Source organism: Heterodontus francisci, chromosome 28, assembly GCF_036365525.1.
Source record: "Heterodontus francisci isolate sHetFra1 chromosome 28, sHetFra1.hap1, whole genome shotgun sequence".
NCBI classification, from domain to species: Eukaryota; Metazoa; Chordata; class Chondrichthyes; order Heterodontiformes; family Heterodontidae; genus Heterodontus; species Heterodontus francisci.
In genome coordinates, this window is record NC_090398.1 from 24,685,183 (window position 1) to 24,707,414 (window position 22,232).

Here is a 22,232-nt window from a genome sequence, read left to right on the forward strand (position 1 = left end):
TAACAATACGCTTTAAAAATAGTAATTTCAAAAGACACTGAGGTTATTTGTTTAGAGTGTGCTATTTCAGTACCACTTCGGGTAATTTCAGGTATTTGCTTCAACGGTCATTACATTTTAAACAGTAATTAGATACATAAAATGTTTGTTAGGATGAGCTGGTGTCCCCTGTGAAATCAGAAGTAAGTGAATATGCCTCGGGGCTCATCTATTCTGCTGTAGAAATATAAATGGGAAAACACACAGCTTCTGGAGCTATGCTGCGTCGGCTGGTGAAAGAAACGAAAAGCTGTCCCAGTGAATATGTGTTGTTCACTTTTCAATAGGAAAACCTTAGTGAGGAAAATTTTTGAAACATGGTTAAATAGCAATGTATGAATAAGTATTGGCTCGAACATATCACAGATGTTTCAGTAGTGCGTGGTGTGGACATTTGTATTGCTGATCGCACAAATTTTGCACTGCAGTCAGCACACTCACATCTCGCATTCTCCGAAGATAAACTTCATGCCACGGCCTTATTAATCCGGTATTCAGGCCAGCTAAATGCAAAAGTTCACAATCACCTTATGAATGAAAATGATGATGACAACAGAGGGGATCAAAATGTAGACTTAAAATGAGATACAAATAATATAAACTGAAGGTAATGTATCGGTGCTCGTTTAAAATTTTTTAGTTTGTTATAACGTAGTAATAATGACTTGAATAACCACTGATTAAAATATGTTTTCTAATTAACAGCGCCTGCAGATACTGCAGCAAAAGAGGTCCAAGACAAAATCGCCCTCCAAGTCGCGGCATTTCTGGTGGTATTACGAATTGGAATATGGGGAATTGCTGTGGTAAGAAGAAAAGAGATAACGTCCATTCTTCTGTGGAAAGCACAGCAAACATTTTTTCCGCAAAATAATTATGCATTAAGTAAAAATAGTGAAGAAAGAGTTTGTTATTTGGGTGGGGGTGGGGGGATATCTCCTTAAACTCCTTAATAAAGGGAGTAAGTAATTAATCTGAGGGTAAGTCATGACAGGAGAGCTCAGCCCCGTGATATGCTCCTCCTGCGCTATGTGGGAAATCAGCGATGCTTCCAGTGTCCCTGATGACCATGTTTGCAGGAAGTGTATCCTTTTGCAGCCACTGGTTACCCGCATTACGGAGCTGGAGCTGCGGGTCGATTCACTGTAGAGCATCTGCGATGCTGAGGACGTCGTGGATAGCACGTTTAGTGAGGTGGTCAGACTGCAGGTAATGGCTGCACAGGCAGAAAAGGAATGGGTGACCACCAGACAGAGTAGTAGGCGCAGGCATGTAGTGCAGGAGTCCCCTGTGGCCATCCCCCTCTCAAACAGATATACTGCTTTGGATACTGTTGGGAGGGGATGACCTCCCAGGGGAAAGCAGCAACAGCCAGGTTCATGGCACCACGGAGTGCTCTGCTGCACAGCAGGGGAGGAAAAGGGGTGGAAGACCTATTGTGAAAGGGGATTCTATCTTAAGGGGTGCAGATTGCCGTTTCTGTGGCCGCAGATGAGGCTCCAGGATGGTATGTTGCCTCCCTGGTGCTAGGATCAAGGATGTCAAGAGGCTGCAGGACATTCTGAAAGGGGAGGGTGAGCAGACAGAGGTCGTGGTCCATATTGGTACGAACGAAACAGGCAGGAAGAGCGGTGAGGTCCTGCAAAGTGAATATAGGGAGTTAGGCAGCTGGTTAAAAAGCAGGATCTCTAGAGTTGTAATCTCAGGATTGCTCCCTGTGCCACATGCTAATGAGGGTAGGAATAGGAGGATAAGGTAAATGAATGCGTGGCTGAAGAGCTGGTGTAGGCAGGAGGGCTTCCACTACTTGGATCATTGGGATCTCTTCTGGTGCAGAGGTGACCTGTACAAGAGGGACGGGTTGCATCTGAACTGGAAGGGGACCAATATCCTTACGGGGAGGTTTGTGAGTACTACTCGGGAGGGTTTAAGCTAGTTGGCAGGGAGGTGGAACCCAAAGTAGTTGTCTCTCCGATGAGATAGTTGAGGCAAATGTAGAGATTAAAGCAAACAAGTCCAGCAGGCAGGCCGGGCAGGGGCAGGACTGGGAGCGTGGAAGATCTGGTAGGCTAAACTGCATTTACTTTAATGCAAGAAGCCAGACAGGTAAGGCAGATCAACTCAGATCATGGGTCAGTACATGGGATTGTGATATTACAGCTATTATGGAAACGTGGTTGAGAGATGGGCAGGACTGGCAGCTCAATGTTCCGGGGTACCGATCCTTCTGGCGTGACAGAGGTGGAGGTAAGAGAGGAGGGGGAGTTGGACTATTGATTAGGAAGAACATCACGGCAGTACTTAGAGAGGATATCCCAGGGGGCGGGGGGGGGGGCAAGTCCAGCGAGGCCATATGTGTAGAACTTAGAAATAAGAAAGGGGTGATCACTTTGATGGGATTATACTATAGGCCCCCCAATAGTCAGAGGCAATTGGAGGAGTATATATGTAGGGAAATCACAGATACGTGTAGGAATAATAGGGTTGTAATAGTAGGTCATTCCCTAATATTGACTGGGACTGCCTTAGTGCTAAGGGATCAGATGGGGTATAATTTGTTAAGAGTGTCCAGGATAGTTTCTGAAGCAGTATGTGGATGACTCTGCCAGAGAAGGGGCTACACTCGACCTCCTCTTCAGAAATTAGAATGGGCAGGTGGTTGATGTCTCAGTGGGGAAGCACTTTGGGACCAGTGACCAAAACTCTATGAGCTTCAAGATAGTTATGCAAAAGAAAGGACTGGTCCTCAAGTTGAAGTCCTAAATTGGGGGAAGGCTAATTTCGATGGAATCAGACAGGAACTCTCAAAAGTTGAATGGGAGAGTCTGTTCACAGGTAAAGGGACGCCTGGCAAGTGGGAGGCTTTTAAAAGTGAGATGGGAAGAGTTCAGGGCCAGCATGTTCCTGTTTGATGGAAGGGCACGATTGGCAAGTTTAGGGAACCTTGGCTGACGAGGTATATTGAGGGCCAGGTCAGGACAAAGAAGGAGGCATATGTCAGGTATAGGGAGCTTGGACCGAGCGAATCCCTCGAGGAGTATGGGGATGTAGGAGTACACTTAAGAAGGAAATCAGGAGGATGAAAAGGGGCCATGAGATTTCCCCATCAGATAAGAGAAAGGAGAATCCTAAAAAATTCTATAAGTATATTAACAGTAAAAGGGTAGCTCGGGAGAGAGTAGGTCCCCTTGAGGATCAGTGTGGTAATCTATGTGTGGAGCCACAGGAAATGGGCGAGGTCTTAAATGAATACTTCTCGTCTGTATTTACCGTGGAGAATGTCATGGAAGCTCATGGGTTCAAGGGAGGGAACAGCAATATCCTGGAGCATATCAATATTACAAAGGAGGAGGTGTTGCAGGTTTTGAAGCGCATTAAGGTGGATAAATCCCCAGGGCCTGACCAGGTCTATCCTAGGAAGCTGTGGGAAGCAAGGGAGGAGATTGCTGGGGCCCTGGCAGAGATTTTGTATCATCGTTAGCCATGGGTGAGGTACCGGAAGACTGGAGGATAGCTAATGTTGTACCTTTATTAAAGAAGGGCAGCAGGGAGAGGCCAGGGAATTATAGGCCAGTGAGCCTTACATCAGTGATGGGAAAGTTATTGGAAGGGATTCTGAGAGACAGGATTTACATGCATTCAGAAAAGCAAGGTCTGATTCGCGGTAGTCAGCGTAGCCTTGTGGGTGGGAAATCATGTCTCACGAATTTGATTGAGTTTTTTGAGGAGGTGACCAAGAGGATTGACGAGGGCAGGGCGGTGGACGTTATCTAAATGGACTTTAGCAAGGCCTTTGACAAGGTCCCACGTGGTAGGCTGGTCCGGAAGGTATGAACACATGGGATCCTGGGTGAGCTAGCCAATTGAATACAAAGTTGGCTTGGTGATAGGAGACAGAGAGTGGTAGTGGAGTGTTGTTTTTCAGATTGGAGGCCGGTGACCAGTGGTGTGCTGCAGGGATCGGTGCTGGGCCCACTGTTGTTTGTCATATATATTAATGACTTGGATGTGAAAGTAAGGGGTATGATTAGTAAGTTTGCAGTTGACACCAAAATTGGTGGTATAGTGGATAGTGAGGAAGGATGTCTAAGGTTACAACAGGATATTGATCAACTGGGAAAGTGAGCAAGGGATTGGCAAATGGAATTTAACGCAAGCAAGTGTGAAGTCATGCATTTTGGAAAGTTCAACCAGCGCAGCACGTATACAGTGAATGGCAGGGCCCTGGGAGGTATTGTGGAGCAGAGGCACCTTGGGGTGCAAGTACATTATTCCCTGAAAGTGGCAACACAGGTAGATAGGGTCGTGAAGAAGGCATATGGCATGCTTGCCTTCATCGGCCGAGGTATTGAGTACAAGATTTGGTATGTCATGTTACAGTTGTACATAACGTTGGTTAGGCGGCATTTGGAGTACTCTGTGCAGTTCTGGTCACTCCACTACAGGAAAGATGTGATTAAGCGGGAGAGTGTGCAGAAAAGATTCACAAGGATGTTGCCTGGTTTGGAGGGCTTGAGTTATAAAGAGAGATTGGATAGGCTGTGTCTGTTTTCCCTGGAGTGAAGGAGGTTGAGAGGGGACATGATAGAGGTATATAAAATTTTGAGAGGCATAGATAGGTTAGAGTCTATTTCCCATGGTAGGGGTGACTAAAAATAGAGGGCATAGATTTAAGGTGAGAGGGAGGAGGTTTAAAGGGGATCAAAGGGGTAAATTTTTCACACAAAGAAATGTAAGTATCTGGAATGAGCTGCCAGAGGAGGTGGTGGAGGCAGGAACAGCAGCAACATTTAAGAGGCATCTGGACAGGTACTTTAATGAGCAAGGCATGGAGGGATATGGAATTAATGCAGGCAGGTGGGATTAATATAGATAGGCACTATGGTCGGCATGGATGCGGTGGGCCGAATGGCCTGTTTCCATGCAGTACGACTCTATGACTCTATTTATGAGTCATGCACATTGCTCTGGCTCAGGAGTACTTGATATTTCACAATTCATAGTACAGTACAAGTAGCAGAATGGGAAGGAGTACAAAAAACACGATGAGTCAGAAATATTTCAGAAAAGTTATTCAGATGACAAATTTGTTTACACGTTTTAAGTAATATTATTGCAATTGTATAGTTAATGGTGGATAACATATTTGTCGCACAACTGCATGAATTGACCATTTCTTGGAACCTGATAGAGTGTTTAGGGCGGCACAGTGGCGCAGTGGTTAGCACCGCAGCCTCACAGCTCCAGCGACCTGTGTTCAATTCTGGGTACTGCCTGTGTGGAGTTTGCAAGTTTTCCCTGTGTCTGCGTGGGTTTTCTCCGGGTGCTCCGGTTTCCTCTCATAAGCCAAAAGACTTGCAGGTTGGTAGGTAAATTGGCCATTATAAATTGCCCCGAGTATAGGTAGGTGGTAGGGAAATATAAGAACACGTGGGGATGTGGTAGGGATATGGGATTAGTGTAGGATTAGTATAAATGGGTGGTTGATGGTCGGCACAGACTCGCTGGGCCGAAGGGCCTGTTTCAGTGCTGTATCTCTAAACTAAACTAAGTATTATTGTTTGGCTTAGTCATCTTTCTTCATGGTCCCACCTGGACAGTAAGTGCAACAAAGCAGTGTCAGAGGGATTGGCGAGTTCAATTCCTTAATGCAGCATAACTACTATCCCAACATTCTGATTTAACCTCTCCAGAATCCATTGATAACATGGCTTTCAATTGCAAATTTTGGAACTTTTGTATCCCAGAATTATCGAATCATAGAGTCAGAGATATTTACAGCACAGAAGCAGGCCCTTTGGCCTAATGCGCCTGTTCTGACCATCAAGCACCCATACAAACGAATCTCATTTTCCAATGCTTGGCCGTAGCCTTGCATGCTATGGCGCTTCAGGTGCTCATCTAAATATTTCTTAAATGTTGTGAGGGTTCCTGCTTCTGCCGGCTCTTCAGGCAGTGCGTTCCAGATTCCAGCCACCCTCTGAATGAAGTTATTTTCCTCAACTCCCTTCCAAACCTTCTGCTCTTGACCTTAAATCTGTGCCCCCTGGTTTTTGACCCCTCTGCTAAGGGAAAAAGTTCCTTCCAATCTATCCTATCGATGCCCCTCATAATTTTGCATACCTCAATCAGGTCCCCCCACAGCCTTCTCCACTTCAAGGAAAACAACCCCAGCCTATCCAGTCTCCCTTCATAACTAAAATGCTCCAGCCCAGGCAACAACCTGGTGAAACTCCTCTGCACTCTCTCCAGTGCAATGACATCCTTCCTCTTGTGTGGTGACCAGAACTGCACACAGTACTCCAGCTGTAGCCTAACCAGTGCTTTATACAGCTCAATCATAAGCTCCCTGCTCTTATATTCTATGACTTAGCTAATAAATGCAAGTATCCCATGTGCCTTCCTAGCCACCTTATCTAGCTGTGCTGCTGCCTTCAGTGATCTATGGACAAGTGCACCAAGGTCCCCCTGACCCTTTGCACTTCCTAGGGTCCTGCATCCATTGTATATTCCCTTGCCTTGTTAGTCCTACCAAAGTGCATCACCTCACATTTCTCAGGATTAAATTCCATCTGCCACTGCTCCGCCCACCTTACCAGCCCATCTACATTGTTTTGCAATTTAAGGCTTTCCTCCTCTCTATTTACGACAACATCAATTTTTGTGTTGTCTGAGAACTTAATGATCATACCTACTTTATTCACGTCTAAATCATCAATCTACACTACAAACAGCAAGGGTCCCAGCACCGATCCTTGTGGTACCCCACAGGTCACAGTCCTCCATAGCAAAAACAACCTTCGACCATCACCCTCTGCCTCCTGCCACTAAGCCAATTTTGGATCCAATTTGCCAAATTACCCTGGATCCCATGGGCTCTTAACTTCTTAACAAAGCTCCCATGCGCGACCTTATCAAAAGCCTTACTGAAGTCCATGTAAACATCATCAACTGCTTTACCCTCATCTATTCATCTGGTCACCCCCTCGAAATACTCAATCAAATTTGTTAGACGAGTTGTCTCCCGACAAAACCATGCTGACTATCCTTGACTAATCGTTGCCTCTCCAAGTGGAGATTAATCTTATCTCTCAGAATTGTTTCCGGCAATTTGGGCGGCACCGCAGCCTTACAGCTCCAGCAACCCTCGTTCTGTTCTGGGGACTGCCTGTGCGGAGTTTGCAAGTTCTTCCTGTGACTGCGTGGGTTTCTGCCGGGTGCTCTGGTTTCCTCCCACAGCCAAAGACAGGTTGATAGGTAAATTGGCCATTGTAAATTGCCCCTAGTGTAGATAGGTGGTAGGAGAATGGTAAGGATGTGGTAGGGAATATGGGGTTAATGTAGGGTTAGTATAAATGGAAATTTTGATTCACAGAGTGATACAGCACTGAAACAGGCCCTTCAGCCCACCGAGTCTGTGGGCCGAAGGGCCTGTTTCAGTGCTGTATCACTCTGTGACTCAAAATTCCCTTACCACTGATGTTGGACTCACAGGCCTATAATTACCTGCTTCATCCCTGCTGCCCTTCTTGAATAATGGTGCCACATACGCTGTCCTCCAGTCCTCTGGTACTTCTCCTGTGGGCTGAGGGGATTTGAAAATTTGTTTCAGAGCCCCTGCTATCTCCTCCCTTGCCTCACACTGCAGTCTGGGATACATCTCATCTGGGCCTGTGGATTTACCCACCTTTAAGCCCGCTAATACAGATAATACTTCCTCCTTTTCAATGCTAATTTGATCAGTTATCTCACAATCCCCCTCCCTGATCCCTACACCAACATCGACCCTCTCCATAATGAACAGAGATGAAAAATAATAATTCAAAACCTCACCTATATCCTCCGGCTCCACACACAGATTGCCTCTTCGATCCCCATTGGGCCCCACGTTTTCCCTGGTTAACCTCTTCTCCTTAACTTGCTTATAAAACACCTTGGGATTTTCATTTATCTTGTCTGCCAGTGATTTTTCATGTCCCCTCTTCGCTCTCCTAATTACTTTTTTTTAAAAGTACTCCCCTGCACTTTCTATACTCCTCTAGGGCCTCCGCTGTTTTCAGCGCTCTGAATCTGCTCGAAGCCTATTTTTTTCCTTGTCCAATCCTCTATCTCCTTTGACATCCAGGGTTCCCTTGACTTGTTGGTCCTACCCTACACCTTTACTGGAACAAGTTGGACCTGAACCCTCACTATTTCTTTTCTGAATGACTCCCACTGGTCTGATGTGGACTTTCCTATAAGCAGCTGCTCCCAGTCCAGTTTGGCCAGATCCTGTTTTATCATATTGAAAGCTGCCTTCCCCCAATTCGGTACCTTTATTTCCGGTCCCTCTATGTCTTTTCCATAACTACTTTAAATCTTACAGAGTTGTGGTCACTATCCCCGAAATGCTCCCCCACTACCACTTCGACCACTTGTCCGGCTTCATTCCCTACGATTAAGTCCAGTGCTGCTCCTCCTCTTGTCGGACTCCCTGCGTGCTGGCTCAAAAAGCACGCCTGAATGCATTTGAAGAATGCTGCACCCTTTAAGCTTTTTTGCACTAATACTATCCCCTCTAATGGAGGAGAAGTTGAAATCCCCTACTATTATAACCCTGTTACTTTTGCACCTCTCTTCGATTTTCCTACATATCTGCTCCTCTATCTCTCCCTGACTGTTTGGAGGTACACCAAGTGATTGCCCCCTTTTTGTTTTTAAGTTCTAAGCATATGGCCTCATTAGAAGAGCCTGCTAAGATACCATCCCTCCTTACCGCAGTAATTGACTCCTTAATCAACAGTGCAATGTCACCTCCTCTTTTACCCCTCCCCTATCACGCCTGAAGATTCTATACCCTGGGATATTAAGCTGCCAGTCCCGCGCTTCTCTCAGCCATGTCTCAGTGATAGCAATAATATCATCATCCCTTGTGTTAATCAACGCTCTCAATTCAATTGAATAAAGGATAAAAAGGAACAATTGATGCCCAGGATGTTATACTAAATGTTGCATATCGGCTTGGAAAGCAAATTTACCTGAGATCAATTTGATGCAGCGTCTGAAGTATAATTTCTGTTCGCTGACAGCCTGCTCCAAATGGATCTACCCGACTAGTTCCCACGTAGCTCCAATCATTTGATCAAATCAAGAGCTCATCTTCTTGCTCACGTTAGAACAATCCCAAAATTCACAATATCTCCTTTAACGAAAACAATAACCGAATTTTCCCTTTCAGCAGTCCCGGCACCCGTCAGAAGCAAAAGCAGAAAATGCTAAAAAATACTCAGCAGGTTAAGCAGCGTCAAGTAGGTCGGAAATGTTAACGCTGCTTCTCTCTCTACAGATGCTACTTGACCTGCTGAATATTTCCAGAATATTCACTTTTTATTGCAGATTTCCAGCATCTGTCATATTTTGCTTTTATTTACGGGCAGCACAGAGGCGCAGTGGTTAGCACCGCAGCCTCACAGCTCCAGCGACCCGCGTTCAGTTCTGGGTACTGCCTGTGTGGAGTTTGCAAGTTCTCCCTGTGTCTGCGTGGGTTTTCGTGGGGTACTCCGGTTTCCTCCCACCACCAAAAGACTTGCAGGTTGATAGGTAAATTGGCCATTATAAATTGCTCCTAGTATAGGTAGGTGGTAGGGAAATATAGGGACAGGTGGGGCTGTGGTAGGAATATGGGATTAGTGTAGGATTAGCATAAATAGGTGGTTGATGGTCGGCACAGACTCGGTGGGCCGAAGGGCCTGTTTCTGTGCTGTATCTCTAAATAAATAAAACAGATACATTTACCCATTGGAGGTACATGCCTTCACCTGCTGCACTGTCAATACATTGAAGTTATTTCATTTTCAAACTGGTAAATGCATTTATCAAAAAATCTTTATCTGTCGCTACCTCATGGGTATAACATGGAGTAGAATATCTTCTGTTGTGTGACCGCAATCTTACCTCCCTTTGTTCATGCTCGATATGAGAATGTCTTGTTGTTAATAAACATACTTTATAAAATTCCCTCTTCGATTAACACCTTCTCAGGTTCTGCCACCCCGACTCCATTCCTTCACAAATCCAATTGTTTCAAAAATGTGTATCTGGAATTTTCTATTTATAACAATTACGTGTGTATTTTTTTACATTTTTATTCCTCAAAGACGCAATGCCTCATTGATTCCCAATGCATTTAAAATTAAGGAGCTCGATACTCTTTTAAGCCCTCATCCATGGTCTCATTCCATTTTCATTAGACATAGTTTGTGAACTCTGCTTCTGTCCCTCAATATTACTGAAACGAAATTGCTCCACTACTAAAAGGAACAAATCCATAACAACGTTCTTGCCATTTGGACCGTTCATTATTAATTCCTTTGTCATGATAAATGTCTCCTTCCATTTAAAATTCCTCTTAAAACCTGTCACCCTATCTCGGCCTCAGATTTTCCATGAAGTTAAACGCACTGATTCTGCCCTTATTTCTTCGTTCATAAAGCACTGAGAAAGTTAGAAAGGAGACTTCATGGGGAACATTACCGGTATTCGTTGATGTAAAAAATAGTGGCAGTGACCTATATTGTGATTCTAACTTCTTATGTACAGTTATCGATAGAAATCTGGTAATTCTTTCAAAGTTGCGATGGGCATTGCAATCATTTATATTGATAAATTTCGCGCTATGAATGCCCATTTTAATTGTGTAATTTACCACTGGAAGCTCGTGGTTCCAGCGCAAATGGTCGAAAAGCATTAACACAGATTCTTAATTTCAGTTGTGCACGTCATGAATGTATGATCCATGCGTCTACTGTATATTTCTTACCGTGCCTGGGTACCAAAGTGTAAGGCTGACTCGTTGCTAGCAACTTTTAAAGGCTCTAATAGTACAAATAGAAATTTATATTTTTTATTGAATAACCATTACAGAGATGTGGCTCCGAAGTGACCAAGGTTGCAAACTAAATATTCCAGGAGTCTTAAATTTTAGAAAGGATAGGCAAAACGGAATAAAGGAGGAGAGTAGCTCTGAGAATAAAGGATGGGATAAAGACAGCAGAGAGAAAGAATCATAGCTCAGAAAATCAAGGGGTACTGTCAGTCTCTGTGGAGCGAAGAAACAGAAATGGGCAGAAAATATTACTGGGATTTGTTTATCGTCCACTTGCAGAGTTTGCTGTGTATGGCAGATTATAATTTGGAAAATTAGCGGGGCATGTAATAAGGTTAATACAGCAATAATGGGGGACTTGGATCTTAATATCGACTGGACAAATCAGGTTTGCAGCAGGCGTGCGCAAGATGAGTTCATGGAATGTATACAACATAGATTTCTACATCAGTACTTCGAGGAACCAACTAGGGAACAGGATATTTATGATATAGTATTGTGCAAGAAGAAAGGTTTGATTCATAACAAGGTAATAAAAGGGAAGGCTGGCCAAAGAATTTTCTACTGAGTGCGCAGCAGTTTAGTTCAGTCTGAAATTAGGGTCTTAAATCTAAACAAAACAAACAACGTATGAATGGGGCGTGGAGACGGGCAGGGGCGAATTAGCTCAGATAGACTGGGAAACAGCATTAACAGTTATGACGATAATATTAATGGTAACATCAAAGCAATTAATATATAATTTTCGACAAATATGGATTATTTAGCACCCTAAATCCCCACGGAAAAAGTGGTCCAATCGTGGCTAATAACAGTTAAAATGATTATGTCAAAGAACGAGGTTATAATGGTGCCAAAAAAAGAATAGCAAGCCTGAGGATTGCGCGGATTTTTACAATTCAGCAACGGAACATCAAGACATTTATAAGGAAAACGCAAAGAGAATATGAGAGTAAACGAGCGAGAAACATATATATTAAAAAAAGATTGTACACTTTTTTATAGTTGCACAAATAGGAATTGATGTGTGGAAGTAAATGTACGACTATTGGAGGCAGGAGCAAGTGAAATTATAGTATGGAATAGGGAAATAGAAGAGGCATTAACAAATACTTTGTATTTGTCTTTGCACTAGAAGATACAAAAACTATTCCAGATATATGTGGGAATGAAGGAGATCGGAGGTAATATATTAGAATGGATTGAGGACAAAAACAGATAGAAGGAATAAAGGAGACATCGTTGCATTGACAGGCAGTAACTGGAGCACCGCAAGGGCGTCAGCTATTTATAATCCATATTAATGACTCAAATGAGAGGACTGTGCTTAAGGTATCCAAGTTTGTTGACGATAAAACCTCCAGGTGGGCAAGTTACTGGTGAGGAGGACGCGAAAAATCTGCAAGGGAAATAGACAGTGTAAAACATAACATTTTATCTCGATGGTTACTCTACGGTTTGAACACGAGAATTACAAGAAATAAAGAGACAAAATTCAATGTTCACGTTGAACACCAACAACTTTACTTGGTTAAGTATGAATTCTAATTAACAACACAATACACCTTTATTCACCAATATGTTCCAAGGAATCAGACATACACGATCACTGCTGCTATCTCTCTGTTAGCTGTACTCTTCAGCAGCTGACCAAGCTACCCGAATTAAACACCGAATCACTCATTGCAACGAGATAATATCTTTCTTTCTAAGGTGGGAAGGACGCTCATACACAAGATGTCCGATGAAAGTCCACACGAAGCTAAAATTGCCCAATGAGGCGTCTAACTCTTGGTTCATACCACAATATTAGAGGCTGCATTGAAGATGAGGATATGTTTCAATTTCCTTCAGTAATTTCATCGCCATTCTGGTTATTACAGATGCCTTCAAGACGTTTCTTAATTAATGTAACAGTGGCTTCCTTCCCTGGTCACACGCAAACACAAATTAAACCGTAGGAAAATTAAACGATCCAAGTCCCTTAAATTGCTGACTTTTGCAAGCTGTTACTTTGCATTTCAAATGAAGGCATACCCTGATATCATTGATAAATGTCACTTTGCGTAACTCTCTCGCAGATTTCAAAACTCGTTCGACCACTTAGTCCAGTTGAATTAACGTTGTTTTCCCAAACATGTTAAGAAACAAAAAAACATAGAAAAATAGGAGCAGGAGTTGGCTATTCGGCCCTTCGAGCCTGCTCCACCATTTAATACGATCATGGCTGATCATACAAAATCAGTAACCTGTTCCTGCTTCCTCCCTATATCCCTCGATCCCTTTAGCCCTCGGAAATATATCGAACTCTTTGTTCAACTTACTTAACGAGATGGCCTCAGCTGCTTTCCGTGGTAGAGACTTCCACAGGTTCACCACTCTCTGGGTGAAGAAATCTCTCCTCATCTCAATTCTAAATGGCTTACCCCATATTCTTAGACTGTGACCCCTGGTCCTGGACTCCCCCACCATCGGGAATATCCTTCCTGCATCCAATCTGTCCAGTCCTGTTAGACTTTTGTAGGTTTCTATGAGATCCAAACTCACTCTTCTAAACTCCAGCGAATACAAGCCAAATCGACCCAATCGCTCTTCATACGTCAGTGCTGCCATCACAGGAATTAGTCTGGTGAACCTTTGCTGCACTTTCTCCATAGCAAGAACATCCTTCCTCAGATAAGGAGACCAAAACAACACACAATACTCCAGATATTGTCTCACCAAGGCCTTGTATAATTTCAGCAAGACATCCTTGCTCCTGTACTCGAATCCTCGCGCTTTCAAGGCCAACATGCCATTTGCCCTCATAACTGCCTTCTGCACCTGCATGCATACTTTCAGCGACTGTGTGCACAAGGACACCCAGGTCTCACTGCACCTCCCCCTTTCCCAACCTAACGCAGTTCGGATAATAATCTGCCTTTCTGTTTTTGCCACAAAAGTGGATAACCTCACATTTACCCACATTATACTGCATCTTCCATGTATTTTCCCACTCACTCAACCTGTTCAAATCACACTGGAGCTTCTCTGCATCCTCCTCACAGCTCATACTCCCACCCAGCATTGTGTCGTCTGCAAACCTGGATATATTACATTTAATTCCCTCATCTATATCATTAATATATATTGTGAACAGCTGGGGTCCTTGCACTAATCCCTGCTGTACCACACTACTCACTGCCTGCCACTTGGAATAAGACCCGCTTATTCCCACTCTTTGTTTCCTGTCTGCCAACCAGTTTTCTATCCTAACCCCCAATCCCATGTGCTATAATTTTACACGCCAATCTCTTATGTGGGACTTTATCGAAAGCCTTCTGAAAGTCCAAATACACCACATCCACTGGTTCTGCCTTATCTATTCTACAAGTTACATCTTCAAAAAATTACAGCAGATTTGTCAAGCATCATTTTCCTTTCGTAAATACATGTTGACTTTGACCAATCCTGTCATTGTTTTCCAGGGTGCTCTGCTATCACATCTTTTATAATGGACTCTTAACATTTTCCCCACTACTGATGTCAGGCTAACCAGTCTATAATCCCGTTTTCTCTCTACTTTTTTTTAAAATAATGGGGTTACATTAGCTACTCTCCAATCCGTTGGAACTGTTCCAGAATCTATAGAATTTTGAAAAAAGGCCAGCAATGTATCTACTATTTCTAGGGCCACTTCCTTAAGTACTCTAGGATGTAGAGTATCAGGCCCTTGGGATTTATGAGCCTTAGATCCAATTAATTTCCCTAACACCATTTTCCTACAAAAACTGATTACATGCAGTTCCTCCTTCTCACTCGACCCTGTGTTCCCCAACATTTCGAGGAAGTAATTTGTGTGCTCCTTTGTGAAGACAGAACCAAAGTATTTATTTAATTGGTCTGCCATTTCTTTGCTCCCCATTATAAATTCCCCCGTTTCTGACTGTAAGGGACATTTGTCTTCACTGACCCTTTTTCTCTTCACATATCTATACAAGCTTTTACAGTCAGTTTTTATGTTGAATTATAGACGGCTCCCAATCCTTACGTTTGCTGCTTGTTCTGGCCATTTTACATTTCGCTTCCTTGGATCTAATACTATCCCTAATTTCTTTTGTAAGCCACGGTTGAGCCAGCGTCCTGTTTATTTTTTATGTTAGACAGGGATGAACAATTGTTGTAATTCATCCATGCACTCTTTAAATGCTAGCCACTGTCAACCCTTTAAGTAACGTTCCCCAATCCATTATAGCCAACTCGTGCCTCATACCTTCATAGTTTCCTTTATTTAGATTCAGGACCTTGTCTCGGAATCAACTCTTGCACTCTTCATCTTAATGAAGAATTCTATCACGTTATGGTTGCTCTTCCCCAAGTGACCCTGCATAACAAGATTGTTAATTAATCCTTTCGCATTACACAATACCCAGTCCAGGATGGCCAGTTCCTAGTTGGTTCCTCAATGTTTTGGTGCAAAAAACCATCATGAATGCACTCAAGGAATTCCTCCTCTACAGTATTATTGCTAATTTGGTCTGCCCAATCTATATGTAGATCAAAGTCACCCATAATTACAGTTGCACCCTTATTTAATGCGCCCCTTAAGTTCCTGTTTAATGCTATCCTCGACATCACCACTGCTGTTTGGGGGTTTACAACCCCTACCAACGTGTTCTGCACCTTCGTGTTTCTTAGCTCCACTCATACAGATTCCAATTCAGGATTCTCTGAGCTATTATCCTTCCTCACTACTGTATTGATTTCCTCTTTTGCTAACAACGCTACTTCACCTCCATTCCCTTTTAGCCTGTCCTTCCTAAATATTGAACACACTTGGCTGTTCTGTTCCCATCCTTGGTCACCTTGCAACCGCAGCCATGTCTCCATGTACGGGTGGCACAGTGGCACAGTGGTTAGCACCACAGCCTCACAGCTCCAGCGACCCGGGTTCAATTCCGGGTCCTGCCTGCGTGGAGTTTGCAAGTTCTTCTTGTGTCTGCATGGGTTTCCTCTGGGTGCTCCGGTTTCCTCCCACAGCCAAAAGACTTGCAGGTGAATTGGCCATTATAAATTGCCACTAGTAGGTGGTAGGGAATATAGGGACAGGTGAGGATGTGGTAGAAATATGGGATTAGTGTAGGATTAGTATAAATGGGTGGTTAATGGTCGGCACAGACTCTGGGCCGACGGGCCTGTTTCAGTGCTGTATCTCTAAATCTAAAATAAAATCTAAATATCGTATCCATTGCACATTTAATTTGCTTACCTTGTTGTGCATACTCTGCGCATTGAGACACAATGTCTTTAGGCTTGTCTTTTTAACATTCTTAATCACCTCATCATTATTTCGCACTATTGCCCTATTTGTTGCTTGCCCTTGATTTCTATGTCTTCCACTTTTGCCTTTTTGTTTCCTGTCTTTGGTTTCTATCCTTGTTTCCTCCTCCTCAATCTCCCCACTCAGGTTCCCATCCCCCAGCCATTCTAGTTGAAATGCTCCCCAATGGCACTAGCAAACGCCCCTGTGAGAACATCAGTTCCAGTCATGCCTGGGTGTAATTTGTCCCGCTTGTACAGGTTCCACCTTCCTCAGAACTGGTCCCGATCGCCCAGGAAACTAAATCCCTTCCTCCTGCACCATTTCTCCAGTAACATTCATCTGGTTTATTCTCCTGTTCCTATACTCACTAACACGTGGCACAGGAAGTAATCCTGAGATTACCACCTTTGTGGTCCTGCTTTTTAATTTAGCTCTTAACTCCTTAAATTCATCTTGCAGGACCTCAGCCCTTTTCCTACTTATGTCATTGGTACCGACATGTACCACGACCACTGGCTGTTCTCCCTCCCCCTTAAGAATATCCTGCAGCTGCTCAGAAACATCCTTGATACTAGCACCAGGGAGGCAACATACCATCCTGGAGTCTCGTTTGCCGCCACAGAAATGCCTGTCTGTTCCACGTACAAATGAATCTCCTAACACTATGGCTCTTCCCGCCTCCACCCCCCCCCCCCCTCCCACTCATCTACTGTGAAGCACACCCATCCGTGGTGCTATGAACTTGGCTGTTGCTGCTTTCCCCTGGGAGGCCTTACCCTCCCCCCCCCAACAGTATTCAAAGTGATATATCTGTTTGAGAGGGGGGTGGCCACAGGGGACTCCTGCACTACCTGCCTTCGCATACTACTCTGCCTGGTGCACACCCATCCCTCTTCTGCCTGTGCAGTCATTACCTGTGCAGAGACCACCTCGCTAAACGTGCTATCCACGATGTCCTCAGCATCGCGGATGCTCCACAGTGAATCCACCCGCAGCTCCAGCTCTGTAATGCAGGTAGCCAGTAGTTGCAATTGGATACTCATCTTGCGCACATGGTCGTCAGGGGCACTGGAAGCATCCCTGATTTCCCACATATTGCAGTAGGAGCATATCACGGGTGTGGGCTCTCCTGCCATGACTTACCTTTAGATTACTTAATTACTCCCTTTAATTAAAAAAAATACTAATTATGCTAAGGGCCTTGTTCTACCTCAACCACTAACCACTGCAATCAAAAGTCCTGAATAAATTACACTAATTTTAAAAAATAAACTTTCGTAGTACTAACCTTATCACTTATACGATAGATATTTTTAAAAGGATTTTCCCCTGATTTTAAGCTATTTCTAAGCTAGATTTGATAGCCTCGCAAATTCTAACCATTAGCTTTGATTACAATAACACTATCGTCCATTAGAGCAGGTTAGATGAATGGACAAATGCATGTCATGTGAGATACAACGTGCCAAAGTGTGAATTTATCCACTTAGGTCAAAAAAAATAATATTTTTTAAAAATCGTATTTTCTTGAATGGTGACAGACTAGCAGATGTTGTCATTCAGAAGCACATGGTGCCCTTGTACTTCAATCACAAAAGGAAAACATTCAGATAGAAGAAGCAATTAGGAAACACGTCGTTTATTAGCTTTTGTGACAAAGGGAACTGTATATAAGAGTAAAGCTGTCTTACTACAATTATACCAGGCATTGGTCAGGTAATACTTGCAGTACCATGTGCAATGTTGGCATCATGGGGGTGCATGGAAGATTTAGAAGAGAGTTTCCGTGGATGAATGAATTCTCCAGTGAGGAGAGATTGAGTGGACTGGGCCTATATTCTTGGAATCCAGAACAATGAGAGGTGAACGAACCGAGACATGTTCAATCCGTAAGGGGCTTGACAAGATAAATGTAGAAAAAATATTTCTTCTGGCTTGGAAATCTACTAGAAGGAGTGACAATCTCAGAATAAGGGGTCAGACATTTAGGGCTGGGATCAGGAGGAATGTTTAATTTAATGGTTGAAGAATCGTTGAAATTGTCTACTCCCGAGAGCCGAGGAATCCCAATCGTTGATCATATTCAAGACAAAAATCGCTAGAATGTTCTGTTCGAAGGAAATTAGGGAGAGTGCAGCAAAGTGGAGAGGATCTGCCATGAACTAGTTGAATGTCTGAGAATGTTCAAAGGGCCAAATCGTCGACTGCAGTTCCTATTTATCATGTACTTACATTCTTATTTTGCTCCTCTTAACATGGTTTCTTCTTTACGTGACATTAACTTTCTTTCACTGTTTTACTCGATTACTTATTGTTTTCTCCTCAATTACAATTACTGTACTAACAAAATTCTTAATGTGTTCATATTTCAGGCATAGAGCGTCAGCACAAAAAATTTCTTCAAGAACAAACGACAATATTGGAAGTTCCACTCACTGTAGAAAATCAAATGTCCAAGACATGTTTACTTGATAAGAATTACACTGATGTAATGATTGTTCCTTCTCTTGGAGAGCTGCAAATGGTGGGAAATGAACTGAAGGCCCGAAGGAGAAAGCCTGAAGAGAAACAGGGGCACAATATCGAGAATGTACATGGAAACATTCAGCTTGATCAATTGTTGGGAAGCAAAGATGCTACAATAGACAGAACTCGGACAACTATAGTATTTGGTGATGCAGGGATCGGGAAAAGCACCATAATACAGAAGGTAATCCGTGACTGGGCCACACGGAAAATATACCATCAATTTCAATTTGTCTTTCATTTCAAGTTTACACAATTAACTTTAATAAATATCCGAACAACCCTATCCATGCTGATCCTGAATTCATACCCCTATTTCCGAAATCATCTGGAGAAGCTGTGGAAAGAACCCGGAAAAATATTGTTTATATTTGATGATTTGGATGAATTTGAGGAAATTATGAATTTCACAGATGTTGAGAGAAACAACGCACCTCAAAATCAATGTTTCGATCCCGAGTGTTTCTGCTTGGTTTCAGACATTGTCCGCTGCCTCATACAAGGGCAGTTGCTGAAAGGCTGTTCAGTGCTGATCACGAGCCGGCCGTGGAAACTGGAATCTCTGGGAAATGCAAACACACATCGAAGTGTCAAAATTTTGGGCTATAACTCTGAGAAAATGAAGCAATATTGTCAAAGTTATTTTGGAGATCCACAGTTTGTAACAGAGGTAATCAAATACATTGAGCAGAACGACCAACTGGACACCGTGTACTACAACCCTCTGTATTGCTCAGTCTGCTGCTCCTTAGTGGAGTCGCAGAAGACAGCAGAAGAGCGAGAAAGGCCATTGCAACTCATAACCGGCACACGGGTGTACTCTGCCTACGTTGCAAATCTTTTAAATAGATGTGGCTATGATGCAGAAAACACTCGCAATAGCCTGCTGAAACTGGGCGAGTTGGCCTACCAGGGAATTGGGAAAAAAACAGCTGTTTTTGAAGCAGACAAATTCAATGAGCTCGAACTCGAACATTCCAATTTTATCACTGCGTTTATAGTGAAGATTCGAGACAATGATCTAGGCAGTGTTGCCTACAAATTCTGTGACACCGTGATGCAGGACTTTGTTGCTGCGCTTATGAAAAGTCTAAGCACAAAACCAAATGAACTAAAACAACTGCTTGATGAAGGATACAGATGCGGTGATGACAGATTCAATTCATTTTCACGTTTTCTTGTTGGTCTTTCCTCACGAAATTCAACTGATCAGCTTGAGTCGAAATTGGGTAAATTTCCTGCTGAAGTAACACAGCCTGTGTCGGATTGGCTCACACGGAATGTCAAAACGTGCGCTCAGAACTTGGATGACGGGCAAAGCCAACGGAAATTCTTAAACATGTGTCATTCCTTTGCTGAATTTGAAGACAGAAATCTGATGGCAGCCGCATTAGCACCGATAAAGAAAATCAAGTTTACAAAGTGTCCTCTGAAACCTTCTGATTGTGCGGTTCTGTCTACCGTATTAATGAACCTTGAAATAATTGAAGAGATGGATCTCAGTACTTGTGGTGTACAAGATGCAGGCATCCATCAACTGCAGTCCATACTGCACAAATGTGAAATACTCAGGTATTTAAACAAATCGATAAATATAATTATAAACAATATTTGTTTTATTTAAACGTGGTATGTTTTGAATGATAAGCAAAGAAAATTAACTGAATTCGATCAATTATTGAACACATTCTTTCATTCAGTTCTCCGTTGTTCTAAATGGAATGATGAGAGACGTAGTCAGATTGGCTGTTCTGGTAATACTTGAGAGTGCAGTGGTGTTCATTTAACTCAATCAGATATGAAGTTGGCCATCTAACTTTCGAATCCAACGCACACCTTTCACAATGTGGTGCTCCCGATTGCCTGTGGTGCCTGTGATGTCTCTTCGATAGTATCCAATTAGACACATTCCCCTGCTCTTCGCCAGAGCCATGCAATCTTCAACTCTTCAAATATTTATCATGTTTCCTTTTGAAAGTTACTATTGAATGTGATTTTGCCAGTCTTTCACGCAGTGCATTCGATATTATAAAAACTCACTGAGTTAAAACAACTCATCATCCTACATCTATATTTTAAGCAAATACCTTAAATCTGTGTTAACAGACTGTTCTGTCACTGCCTATTGTTGGTAATCAAATATTTAGTTGTTTAAAACAGGAAATAAATTTGTTTCATTGTGCAGTTTGATTATATTGCAAGTGAGGTATATATGTACTCTCATTTCTCATTCCTCGATAGGATTGCATTTTCCAAATCAATAATGCTATTGTTAATCTCAATTGTGCCAAAAAGCTAGTTAAATGGGTTCACAGCTGCGATTCTTCCACCTATATGTAATTATTTCCAGTGATGCCACTGGATTAACGCATCATCAGAGGCCAGAAGGGAAGGAAAGTGAGGCTGAGTGAAACTCCATCAGTCTTTATGCACATTACAGGGATCCATTACAATAACTTAATTGGATTCGCCAATAGAATGCGCAGAAAAATGTGGCATGCTTTGCTTCTCATTCTCTTATATTTGTGAACCTTTGTGTATCAAATAGCTAAATTTCTTGAAAATAATGTCAGAGGTAAGGTCTTTGGTTTTACCCTTTGTTTTCTTTTGATGACGAGCATCTGCTGCGCAAAGCATCTATTGTATTCCTGTTCATGGCAGACCACAAGTTTACAGAATTCCTGCTGCCAGCCACTATTTTACATGGACAAAAGGAAAATACTGCACAGGAAATATGAAATATAAACCGAAAATTCTGCACTTACTCAGTAGGTCATGTAACGACTTTGTCGAGAGAAACAGAGCAAACAATTCAGGTTATTGGCATTTCGTCTGAAATGGCAAAGGTTAGAAATAAGTGGTGTAGTTATACCAACAGTGCTATCAGGAAGGGTGTTCCCGGATTTTGACCTTGCGACAGTGGAGGAACGGCAATATAGTTCCAAGTCAAGGCGATGTGTGTCTTGCAGGATAACTTGCAGGTGGGGGTATTCCCATGCATCTTCTGCCCTTGTCCTTCTAGGTTGTAGAGGTCCTAGGTTTGTAAGGTGCTATCAAAGGGTTAGGGTTAAGGTTATTGAGTAGGCAGGAGTGAGGGAATGACAGAAAGGGATCAATAGACTAGTCAAAAAGCTGGGGGAGTGCCTTAATAGAACGTAACGAAATAGAAGATATTCAACAGGAGTTGTAAATACGAGCAACAGAGTCACTACCATCACATGCTGTCTGAAAAAATAGGAATAGTGGTTATGATCTGTAATTGTTGAATTCCATGTTGTGTCTGGAAGGCGGAAAAATGCCTAATCTAATAAGTTTCTTAAGTTTCCCGTGAGTTTCCTTCCAATATTGTGGAATAAAAGTACAGAGAGTTCAGAATGGGAATGGGCAGGAAAGTTAACATGACAACGGATCAGAAGTTTAGGATCAGCAGCTGGAAGGTAAATTTTGATTCCTCAGCATCGTTACTGTCTGACCTGCTGAGCATTTCCATCATTTTCTGGT

The 22,232-nt window shown here is 42.9% G+C and overlaps 1 protein-coding gene across 5 annotated transcripts in view; it reads left to right on the plus strand.

The window, feature by feature from the left end:
* The window catches only part of LOC137385141 (NACHT, LRR and PYD domains-containing protein 3-like), a 72,424-nt gene that overhangs the window by 39,701 nt on the left and 10,491 nt on the right, over positions 1 to 22,232 (plus strand). For all 5 annotated transcript variants that reach the window (XM_068060005.1, XM_068060008.1, XM_068060003.1 and 2 more), the window contains 2 exons: positions 745 to 845; positions 18,578 to 20,303. In XM_068060005.1, the coding sequence (XP_067916106.1) occupies positions 830 to 845; positions 18,578 to 20,303 (1,742 nt within the window). In that variant the 5' untranslated portion in view covers positions 745 to 829. The remainder of the gene's footprint in view (positions 1 to 744; positions 846 to 18,577; positions 20,304 to 22,232) is intronic.